The sequence below is a fragment of the Cajanus cajan genome, chromosome 9 (genome assembly GCF_000230855.2).
Source record: "Cajanus cajan strain Asha chromosome 9, NIPB_CcT2T_4, whole genome shotgun sequence".
Taxonomy (NCBI): Eukaryota; Viridiplantae; Streptophyta; class Magnoliopsida; order Fabales; family Fabaceae; genus Cajanus; species Cajanus cajan.
In genome coordinates this window covers 22,111,947-22,124,108 of record NC_138525.1, presented here as the reverse complement: position 1 = coordinate 22,124,108, position 12,162 = coordinate 22,111,947, and the positions used below count along the sequence as shown (strand labels likewise).

The following is a 12,162-nucleotide window of genomic DNA, read 5'->3' as shown; positions in this document are numbered from 1 at the left end:
TTCTATGGAAATTCCCTCTTCTTATCTTACTAACTTCCTCATCTAGATATCCGCCACTATTATCTTCATTAACATAAAATAGTAGGATGGTCAATGATATAATTCAATGTCTTCTCCAGCGCAAATCTTCTTTCTTTTAAGTGTTCGAGTTGGGGTGTGGATGTTATTTTATGATTGTATAATCCTATTTCACACTTTTTATTGTAGTTTTCTACTTTGCCTTATTATGAAATGTTGAATTATTGTTATGTTGTAGAGTGTTTTGTTATGCATATGTCATTATTGATCTTTTAGTACTTGAATCTATGTAAGCTCGGTAAGTTTACACAAACTCTGAAGTTTGACAACCTTATATGGTAAATCTTATTATGAGATGGGTGTTATGTCAGATGAACGCCTAATTTAGTTCAGGCATGGAATGGTGGACCAACATTGTTATATGGTTCCTATATATTTGTTCATAAATAGCGAGTATATATCATGTTGAGTGAAGCTAGATGAATCTTATACTTCTGAAGTTTATTAGTAATAAGGAATTACTACTAGTATTAAATTTCAATATTTTCATTCACAAAAGGAAAAATGGTACAAAATGCAGAAAATTTATCTCAAAATAAAATCAAGACGTTAAAATTGAAGTTTTCTTTTTGTGGGATGAGTGTTGAATGACTGTAAATTTGTGTATTGCTGTAAATTATAGTTATTGATATAATTATTTAAGAACATCTTTGGTGAGTTAAGACTCTAAACTCACATTTTAAGATTGTATTAGATTCTACCTAGTGATTTTTATTGGTCCTATTATGTCATTTGCTATCAAACTGTTATCAAATTATCCACAAATGTGCATCTTGCAAATTTCATGACCAAAATGTTCAGTCTTCAACGTAAAGGGTGTGTGTTGGAGATCTCAAAACACACGTGTTTCTAAGATATTCTTTTTATGCAAAATTTATTTTTAGTAGCATAATTTTTTTTGTAAATGCACACTTTATTTCATATTTGCCGAGATTTGTCCTATAAAAGCTTTGTAATTTCAAATAGTTGAGCAAATATTGTCTTGACTCTTGAGTTACATATCCAAGATCTTTCGACACTTTGACTGTCATGTCATGAGTAAGAAAAGAGAGGGGGCAGGGGAATTTAAAAGACTAAGGGAGAAGTCGTACTTTCCTGAGGGATTACCCTGTACATTGACCAAAAGTCACTATCATTTTGAATAAGTTATTTGGAATTTTTGGTTAATACTAGGTTCTGCTAACCATGTTCAAACAGTTTCTTTTGTTTAGCATACATGACTTTGGTAAATTTCAGAAAGGGAGCACATACTTTTGGTGTTATGTTTACTATACTGTTTGTCGGAAGATGATTATATTGCATAAATATATTTGGGCAATAAAATTATTTTAGCTTTTCTTTATACTGGCCAGCAACTTTCAATTGTCCATTTGTTTTCCTTCCAAATATTTCATAATCTCATTTCTTCATTTATAGACATTTTAATTGCCAGAATTTCAGTTATCTTCGAGTTTTCAAGACGGATTCTGTTGATCTTATGTTCTCTTCTTGTTGATAAAAGAAGAGGGTATTGATTGAAACGAAGAGAATATGCATCTGAAGGGACAAAAAGATTCTATTGAAAAGAGAAGCTAAGTATCAAACCAAAATGAAAATGATAAAAACCCCTATAAATTTTTCCAATCCCTCGGCTTATTTGTATGCAAGAGAAGCCAAAAACACAATCCTTATACCACATCAGAAGCAAGGGTAGAGATAGACCTTTGAAATTATGGCATTCCTCTCTGACCAAATGCACTGAAGAACTGCATAAACTTCCATTGCCATATAATCATAGCCTCCTTTTTCCTGCCAAATGCAACACTCCAATTTTTTTAAAAGGTATTTTTATAATTAATGGCATTTTGTAATTTTAATAAAGGAATAAGGGTATTTTTGTAATTTTATTATTAATGGCATTTTCGCAATTTTATTAAAGTTTGAGGGGTAAAAGGGTAACTTGGAACAGACTGTTCCAAGATTGGAACGGGCCGTTCCAAGCAATAAAAATATACTGAAATTTCAAGTTGAGAACGGGCCGTTCCAACAAGGAGAACGGGCCGTTCCGGAGGGAGAACGGGCCGTTCTGCTGAGATTGAGAACGGGCCGTTCTGGTTTCAGAACGGGCCATTCTTCTTTTTGAAAACGGGTCGTTCCGATATTAGAACGGGCCGTTCCAGTTGACAAATTTGCCCATGTTTTAAGGATCCGGAACGGGCCGTTCCGAAATCAGTACGGGCCGTTCCGGGTGCGTCAGATTGCCTATAAATAGGAGGCAGGGGGCTGTGAAAAATCATACAGCCAGAAATGGAAATTTAGAGAGAGAAAGAGAGAGAGAGAGAGAGAGAGAGAAAGAGAAAGAAAGAGAGAAAGAGAGGGAAAGAAAGAGGGAATCTAGAGGGGGGAGGTTCTGCTCAAGTTTTAGCTCCTACTTATACAGGTAAGGGGGAGGAGAACCTTATCTCTTTAAAATTTTATATACTACTATGTTATTTATTTATGTTATTTTCTTGATACATTTATTTAGTGGGGTGTCCCTAACCTCATTTATTTGCTTAACCTTTGATTATTTTTGTCTATAATAATTATTAAGGTGTTCATATTTTATATTGTTTTATTATTTTATAATGATCGTCATTTTTATTTATGTTATTGGTACTATTAATATATTCTTGTTACGTAAATATATTATAAATATATTTATAATCAACTATGATATAATTGTGATATCTTGGACTCGTCTTGTTATTATTTTTCATAGATTTATAAAGATAAATATTGTTCTATGGCCATAGAAGATAAAGTTTGAATTATTTGTAGCTGGAGGTTTGACCTTGGGGATTTAAATGAATAAGAAATGAAGGTAAAATATCCTATTGTTGATTAAGGTGAAATATCCTTTTATTGGTTGATGTTATGATGATGCTCATTTATCCTGACTAGTCACTACAAGTATAATTCAAATTTTAATGTATCTAATATATGAGTTGTATATATATTTATATTTATATATATACATATATATATGTTTAATATTGATTGCAAATAATTCTGTTTATTCTTTTGAATTATTGTATTTATTGGATATTGTTCTTACTCCTCTCTTTTCTTTGTTTTTATAAATTAAATATATTACAAAATAGATGGATCTACTTTGGATTCCAGATCATTTTGCAGATGTTATAGTTGTTGTCTTCCTTGGAAGGAATTGGAATGTGGAGGCTATTTGATGAATCTATTACAATTTTTGTAAATTTATTTTCACTATCAATGTAAATATTGTAATAAAAGTAAAAGAAAAATATATTGTGTAAAATAATACATTATTGTAAATATTTTAGAACGATATATCATGTATTAAATTCACAAAATATGATTGTTCTTTACCTTTATCTTTATTAAAAAAAATATATTGTTAACGATATAATTGTGAAAATATTATATAAGAAAATATATAATTATTATTATATAAATTGGGCGTTAGAATCGGGCGTTACACCAAAACCTTTGAAGTGTATCATGAGAAATTACTCCAAGGTTTCTGTCGTACAATTGTGCCACTTGCTGCTCATTAGGAGAAAGCATTGTGTGAAGTTTAAGAATCTTGGAAATTGAGCATGTCATTTGTGCTATAATTTCCAAGTGGAGGACTTAACCTTAGGGAGTTTTAGGTTTACAATTGGGTCTATCAAGGAGAAACTATCAGTGACTAAGATAGCAGGTAAAAAATTGAAGGGGAAATACATTTAAAAAAAAATAGAAAAACCTGAAAGCCAAATTGTTGTATATAAATAGAGGGTGAGCCAAAAGCACACTAGGTCAGTTCACTTGACTTCCCAATGTGTAGGATGTTAATATAGAAATTCTTTCGACAGTTTTCATAATATTTTGATCACACATAAAAACTTATATTCTAAAGATATGTGATGCTGAGGTTGACTATAGGAGCGGAAGAAGCTTACGAGAAGGAAAGGGAATGTGATTTGGCATGATTAAGAATTAATCAGTTGAGAACAGTTTGTCTGTTGTCTGTGTATTAATCTGTAGGTTTTTTTTTAAATTAAAAGTATCCCTTTACTTGGGGTTGTCTAATAGATGGAATGACCTAACTTAGATCTAACCGATTCTGTCCCTCGTGTTTGACCAGATCTTACTGATCAATGAATGTAGTCTCTTTCTTCAAGCGAGTTGGGGTGTGGATGTTAGTTTATGATTGTATTAACAATATTATATGAACATAAAACTTAATTTATTCAATATAGTCACATTGAGTTTGGAGATACATTTATTCGTAAGGGATGTAATAAGTTTTTAATAATTAATTTAGTTGTGCATGAATAGTTTAATTTAGATCCGATGAATGTAGCATTATATTTATATGACTCACTTATATATGTATAAAATTTTGTGAAGTATTTAATTTGTCCAACATATTCTATGAAGTTTCTAAAAAGTATTACTCAATAATTGAGGAATAATAATTAATTAATTTAGTTGTGCATGAATAGTTTAATTTAGATCCAACGGATGTTGCAACCTATTTATATGACTCACTTATATATGTATAAAACTTTGTGAAGTATTTAATTTGTCCAACACATTCTAGGAAGCTTCTAAAAAATATTACTCAATAATTGAGGAAATTTTTCTATAGAATAAAGTAATCTAAAAAATATGATATAATTGTCTTAATGTTATTAAAAGATATATAAATGACCCATTTTTCCATGTATTTTTATTAAAAGATTTGAGAATGATTTTATCATAATTGATTTTATGTAACATGACATAAATATTATTATTGAAACTCTAAAAAAAAATTTCAAAAGTTGTAAATTGTTGAAGGAAAGAGTTTGGAATAAAGGAGTTAGGAAGGACAAAGTTTTACCTAGGATTATGAATTGAGTATTTATGTAAAAAAAATTTGCACATTAAGAAGTATATACAACAAACTGATTAATACAATTTATATGAGATTATTTTGGATGTGTGTTCTAACGGTTGTAAGGTATCTCGATATAAACAAATATTTTGTATACATCGAGAAAAGGATGGAGTATCAATTGATTATGAAGTATCACATTTTAGTGTTATAAAGAACTCTAATTAATCATACTAATTAGTAATTACATAATATCTTATTAATCATTTGTTGTCAGTTTATTATTAATATATAATTTTTAATCTCAACAAATGAGATTAAAATAAAGTCAAACACATCTGTTATCATATAGATGTATGAATATAGTTGGTTGAGATATGTGATTTTTTTTTTTTTTTGGTCAACAAGGGGGGTTAAGACCCCAGAACACTAAGCATTAACTTGGAGAGTAGCAGAAGAATCTGCAAGTAACAAGCGAAAAATACAGGATGGAGGGGATTCATAAATGAAAACATCCTCCAATGTAGTCTCTCTACTTCTAGAAAGTGTATCAGCAACTAGGTTAGCTTCTCTATTGATGTAAGACCAAGAAACTCTGGATAGTTGAGTTGACAAATCTTTTATCTCCCGAACAAGATGACAACAAGGGTAGACCCTTGAACATCCTTCATTGATTATCCTTATTGCTTCTGATAAATCAGATTCAACCAAGATAACTTGGCCCACATTTCTTTCTAATATTATACGGGTTCCTTGCAATATAGCTCTTAATTCAGCTTCAAGAATAGAGCAGCGTCCAAGGCGTCCAGAGAACGCAACAACGAATTTACCATTAGAGTTTCTCACAACTCCACCACACGAGGCCTCTCCGTTTCGTGCCACCGCTCCATCACAATTCAGCTTCAAAGAAAAAAATAAATAAAACCTTGTTTATTTTCAAGAAAAATGATATCAATGATGACACATGAAGACAATGTTTTATGTACTCAATTGAAAGCTCAATTGAAAGAAAGGTTAATTAAAAGATATAAAATAAAATATATTTTACCAAAATTTTGTCACCCTAAATCATTAAAAAGATGGTGATATTTAACATGTTCGATCAAGTAAAAAGCTAACCAACAAAGTTTTATTAAGTAAATTTTTTTAGCAACCGATAAAAACAAGATTGACATGTGTCGTTTCAAGAATGATAGATTGTCTGAGAAAATAAATATGTTTTACACAATTTTTACCTTCAACTTGATTTTTGCCTCAAAATTACTAAGGTTTTAACAAGACATTCTGGTGTCAAAAGAAAAAACAAACATTCCTCAGATAATAAACATACCAAAAAAATCCGGTATTAAGAATATTTAATATTGATTTTCCATATTCCTTAATAAAGTCATCATATTCCACATTAATACATTAAACCATTTGTAATCATTGAATTGCAAATTTATAAATAAGTTATCTAATTTTGTGAAAAAATATTATAAGGAATTCTCCATTTTCTTCAGACTCAATCTGTTCATTTTCTATCTTTCGCGCTTCTTATAGTTTATAAGTTTACATCTTACTTTTGAAAGATAAAAAATAATGTCAATGTTTTCTTTCTCATGTCCCCTGAATGACAAAATAAGGTTGACGGTATCAAAACCAAATGGCAAACAAATTTTAAAACGAACAAAGAAACTCCAAAGTGGCCCTCATTTTGGGCTATTGCTCCGGTGCCCTCTTATTTGAAGGGGTTTTGGTGCCCCTCAGTACAAAAGTTGGGTTTTTAGGGGCAATAAAGTAAATTGATCAATTTATCAATTTACCTTATTGTCCCTAAAAACCCAACTTTTATACTGAGGGGCACCAAAACCCCTTCAAATAAGAGGGCACCGGAGCATTCCCCCTCATTTTGGGGAGAAATGTTGAAATAATTTCATTACACTATTTGTTTTGAGCCAAATGACGTCGAGAGGAAATAACTCAGCTGAAATTTTTTTACTAGTTTGTTTAATAAGAGTTGTGTTAAATAAGAAATTTATAGACTTAAGTTCTACATTTGTAAATTTCTTATTAATGAAAATAACGAAGAGAGAAGAGAAGTTATTTTTTCTTACACTTTTGTCCCAAAAAAGAATTCTCTCTCATGTGCCTGTGAGTCTTATATTTGAATGAAATATTTTTATTCGAACTGGTATGCTTGTTATTTGCCGAGTTTGCATTTATTAGACTGCATCTCTATTTTATAATATTTATCTATTATTTTTTATTTATTTCTTTCAAATCAAATAAACTCATTTTTACCTTATTTTTTTAATTTATTTTTACTTACTTATTTTTTTATCTTCTATTCTTTCTACTATATTTCTCACCTTTTTTTCTTTTCTCAATTAAACATTGTGTTAAAGACATGGAGAAGCCTCTGATAGGATTTTTCTCGCGCATTATTTCAGCTGGAAATCACTGCAAAATCTCCAAATTTATAGTTTTTGTTAATTTGAAAAAACTCACATATCTCTCTTACAAGTAGTCAGTCAATGATTCTAATTTCTAGCCGTTCAATTTTTTTATTAATATATCCAATAACTTCTATTCATCTGTGTATATTTCCTAGCGCTAAGATAGTTGAATATATTGGTAATGGTAGTATCCATTTTGTCATGCAATGCAGTCGACGGGGAAGAGTATTCATTTCATAACCTGCACTGTAATTGTACAAGTAATCTAAAAAAGCATGTGGGGTGCTTACTTATTTCCTTGCTCTTTTCAAGAGTAAACGCAACGAAAATATCCCCAAAGCAAAAGTTTGCCAAAACCATCCTCTTGCATTGGCAGGATCCACCCTTTTAGCCAGGTACCAAGCATAAATGGCCTCACCAACATGTGCAGCTGTAGCTAGAAGAAACACCAGCCTTGTGACCCACATTGAGCGAAAGAAAAATAGACACAAAGCTCTGAGAAGGGATATAATCCCTATGTCAGGTAAGAAAGCACCGCAAAACAGTGAGATCATTCCAATGACACAGAATAACCACTCGCGCATTGTTGGACCATCCAGAGTTTTCCTTTTCCTCTCCTGCCAGTAAGATATGGTCGAAGCCATCCCCTCTCTCGGGCTCACCATGGGAACATACCCGATCTCCTCTTTGGCTTTGAGATAAGAGAAATAATGAGTCACCCCCACCTGTCAAAAAAACAAATAATGAAGGAACATGGTATAGCATTCACAGATTATGCATCCTCTTTTAAAACACACGGCTGCTAATTTCCAAGTTAGCTACCTAGGGCATCTAGTTCTTAGTTGTGTTTTCAAATATAAGAACAGACTCTTGTAAATTTTACCATTGAAACAGTATAAAGTGTTACCTATGGTATAAGAAACAGCAAAATATAGAAAAGTTCTTAAATCCTATGTGACATGGAAAGACCTATAAAAAGTGCATTCATAACTCAAAATGGGTTCTATTATTAGAGAAAAGGAGTGACCTTGTGTACTTCAGAGGGAAGGATGAATGGCTGTGGAAGCCACCACCGATCGAGCCATGGATATAGGATTGTGTAAACAGCCGAGCAAATCCTCCCAAGAACAAGAGCACGATCCACAGATAGGGAAGTGTTTGGTAGTTCATAATCCAAACTCCTAAGTAGAGGTTGAAGGAACTCAAAAGAATTGACCGGGGAACCTGAAAAATAAAAAAAGAAGATTGAGCAGCACAGCTTTGGTCGGCATAAAAAAAATAAAATAAAAATAAAAATTTAAATATATATTTAATCTCTCAAATTTAATATAAATTTATTTTTAATCTTTCAAATTTAAAATTATTATTTTTAATTTCTGTAATTTTTTAAAATTTTGTTTTAGTCCCTCAAACTATCAATAATATATCCAAACAAATTAAGAAGATTATGCATTATCAAATGGATTTAATATGATATTTTCACTAATAAATAGATTTTATACAATAATATTTAATAAATACTTTAATAAAATTTGAATATAAAAAATTAAATAATTTTTGTTTGAAATTATTAAAACTAAAAACAATAATTTTAAACTTTATACGCATATTTTAGCAAAAAAATAAAAAAATAAAGAAAGATTACCATCGGATATAAAGTAGGCCTGTCCAGCAGCTACGGGGCGTTTTCCCTTGGCAAGGTTGTGATCCAAAAGTCCCATACTGGCAAGAATAAGAGCAAGGACAAGGTTATCGACAAAAAGCCAATCCGATTTCACAGTTGGGTCACCGATTCGGAAGAAAAGGAGACCCAACTTTGCCATGGCTACTATCCTGGGGAGGTGCCTGTTTTCGCCGGGTCCATAGATTGCAGCTGGACGAAGGGCACAAGTGTAGAGACGATTCCCGGAGTGGTTCTTGAAAGAGCGGGCATTGTTCTTGAGAACGAGCTGTTCGGCAATGGATTTACTGCGGCCATATGCGTCGACATGGTTATCGATTGGGAAATAAGGCAGCGTCTCGTTCCCGTTGATGATCTGTTGACCGCCGAAGACAACGTTGTATGTGCTGCAGTACACGAGCCTTTTGATGCCGAGGTCGAGGCAAGCGTCGATGACGTGGCAAGTGCCGTTTATGTTGACTTGATCAACGCGACCGAATTGGAGCATCTCTTTGCCCGACATTCCAAAGGCCGCGAGGTGGAACACACACTCTGCCCCGCGGAGAGCCCTTTCCACGTCTTCTTTGCGGCCAACATCGCCTTTGGGTTCAGTCGGAGGTATCAGAAGAAATGATAATAATAATAATAATAATAAATAAATAAATTGAAATATGGAATCGAAATGGGAATGAATTGAACCTTGGATGCAGAGGACTCCGTTATCCTTGAGAAGAGGGGACCAAGGAGAAGAGGGGCGGAGGTCAAAGGCTCGCACCTCTCTCGCACCTCTTCGGATGAGCTCCAAGCAGAGAGCAGATCCTACGAATCCCAGTCCACCCGTGACCACGAACCCCTTCCCCTCTATCCCTTCGTTCTCGCTCAAATGCATTTTTCTTTTTTTTTTATCAGATCTCACTCGCCTCTTCAATTCCACCTACACTCGCGATACCATACATGCCCCTTTCCCCCACTTCATCACATTTAACCTCGCTCCCTATGGCTATACGCACACCATTACCTCTTCTTCTTTAAAATAAAATAATAAATTAAGGAAGCCTGAGATTTTTTTTATGAAGATTATGATTCAGCATAATCATAAATATGTTGCTAATTTTTTTTTTAATAATCATTAAAATTCATTTTTTACCATAAATATTCTTCAAAGTATTTATAAATATTATTTTAAAAGAATGATAATGTGATTGTGTCATTTTTATTACATTAAATAAAAGATAATGTAAACAAATAGACAATAGTATTTTTCTTTATTTTTCATTTTAAAAATTTATGATAATCTCTATAAAAAAAATAATTTGTCGCAATTTTTTTATTAATTTTATTTTTTATTTAACTTTTAGTTAATTATACATTTAGAACTAGAATATATATATATATATATATATATTTAGTATTATTTTATAAAATAAAATGATGCGATAAATTATCAAATTATTTTAGAATTTTATTTAATTATTAATATTATTAAATACATTACTAGATCAATTAAATTTGTATTATATATATATTTGAAGTGATCAAATCATTACAATTATTATAGTTTAATTTTATATAAAAAGTGAATTTGATTGATTCAACTGTTGAATTGAAAAAAAATTATTACTTATATTATAAATACAAAATTTATATTAATTCATAATTTTTGATACTTTATTCATATAAATTAAAATTAACGTAATATATATTTTTCAAGATGTACTAAAAAATATGAATCATTTGATAATCTTTTTATTGTTGTCTAAGTTTAACAAAATTTGACATAAATAATATGAAGTTGTAGTTCTGGGTCGATCAAATTAATTTTTTACATAAAGTTATTAAATGATGAAATAATTGGTAAAAATTACATCATTGTAGTTTTTTACATTTATTGGCTTGTGTATGAAAACCTTAAAAAGTAATTTGATGGTGAAGATAAAATATAAAAATATAATAGAACTAGATGGATACATGTGTGATGCACAACTTATATTAAAAATTTCGGTAGTTTAATTTTAAATTTATTATATAAATAAAATTTGACAACAACAATAAGTATAAAATATAATAATATTAAGAATAAGTCAAAAATAATATTAAAAAATAAATATATATTAAATTATTGTTATAAATTATGAAAAACCTCTTTGTGACTAATATTAGAACACATTTTTGAATCTTTATTTTTATTATTAGTAACTAAAAATTTTAATCATCATTTTGATATAACTCTTAAAACTGCTACATATAATTGATCATAAGAAAAAGTGATTTTGGGAGATACACTTCAACATATTTTAAAGATTAGTCTTGCTTTTTGTTAATAGTCATTATAAATAAAATGACATGTAAAAATTACTTTGTTAAAATTTTAATAAAATGCTAGCAATTTTTATAATTCTTATAATCATATTTTAGGAAAAAATGTTTACAATTTTTATTAACCCTAACTAATACGTGTATTTTATAAATATGATGGCATGTATTGCCTATCATGGATTCATGAAATTTTTTATCTCTTATTTTTTTTTATTATCTTCATTTTTTGAAATATGGAAATATTTAAAATATGCTCTTTTTATTATTTTTCTTTGATGATATCTAATTCAAGATACACCAACAATTTTGTTTCATAAAACGTATTTGATATTCTTATCAGTCTTGAAATTAATATGAACTAAATATTATATTAATTTAGATAACACTGTAAAATTGTTTCAAGTTTGAAAGGAATATATTTTCCCTTTATATTTATTCAATTCATTAGAATTATGAAAATGAAGTGTGTGTTTCATTTAATTCGGGTAACTTTTTCAAATAATACAATTTAAGTTATTGTACTTTTAATAACATTATTAAACAAAACATATAAAATTTTATCATGTTAGTAAAATTTAAAATATTAAGTAAATTAATAGAGGTCTAAATTTTGTTTTCCTTTATATATAAAAGAACAAAAAAAAATTATATAATTATTTAAAAAAAAAGGAAAAACCTTTAAAATATAAATCTTAATAATTTAATATCTTCTGATCAAGAAGAAATATTTTTTACTAGATGATACATTTTTATTATGGAAGTCAAATACATTTTATATCCACTCGATTTTTCATAGAATAATGTTTATT

General features: G+C 29.9%; 1 protein-coding gene across 1 annotated transcript; it reads right to left on the bottom strand.

The window, feature by feature from the left end:
• Nucleotides 1-7,591: 7,591 nt before the first annotated feature.
• On the bottom strand, nt 7,592-10,051 carry LOC109788580 (NAD(P)-binding Rossmann-fold superfamily protein). The gene is made up of 4 exons (XM_020347343.3): nt 9,737-10,051; nt 9,023-9,637; nt 8,405-8,601; nt 7,592-8,102 (listed from the first exon to the last, which is right to left on the bottom strand). Exons 1-4 carry the CDS (start codon nt 9,924-9,926, stop codon nt 7,668-7,670), a joined length of 1,437 nt encoding a protein of 478 aa, XP_020202932.2. The 5' UTR covers nt 9,927-10,051; the 3' UTR covers nt 7,592-7,667.
• Nucleotides 10,052-12,162: the final 2,111 nt, after the last annotated feature.

Excerpts from the sequence above, each read along its gene's own strand:
- LOC109788580 (XM_020347343.3), bottom strand. The coding sequence starts at position 9,926 with ATGCATTTGAGCGAGAACGAAGGGATAGAGGGGAAGGGGTTCGTGGTC. Across the intron at positions 9,638-9,736 it reads CGGAGTCCTCTGCATCCAAG|GCGATGTTGGCCGCAAAGAA; the intron begins GTTCAATTCATT and ends CTGAACCCAAAG. Across the intron at positions 8,103-8,404 it reads TTCCCTCTGAAGTACACAAG|GTGGGGGTGACTCATTATTT; the intron begins GTCACTCCTTTT and ends TTTTTTTGACAG.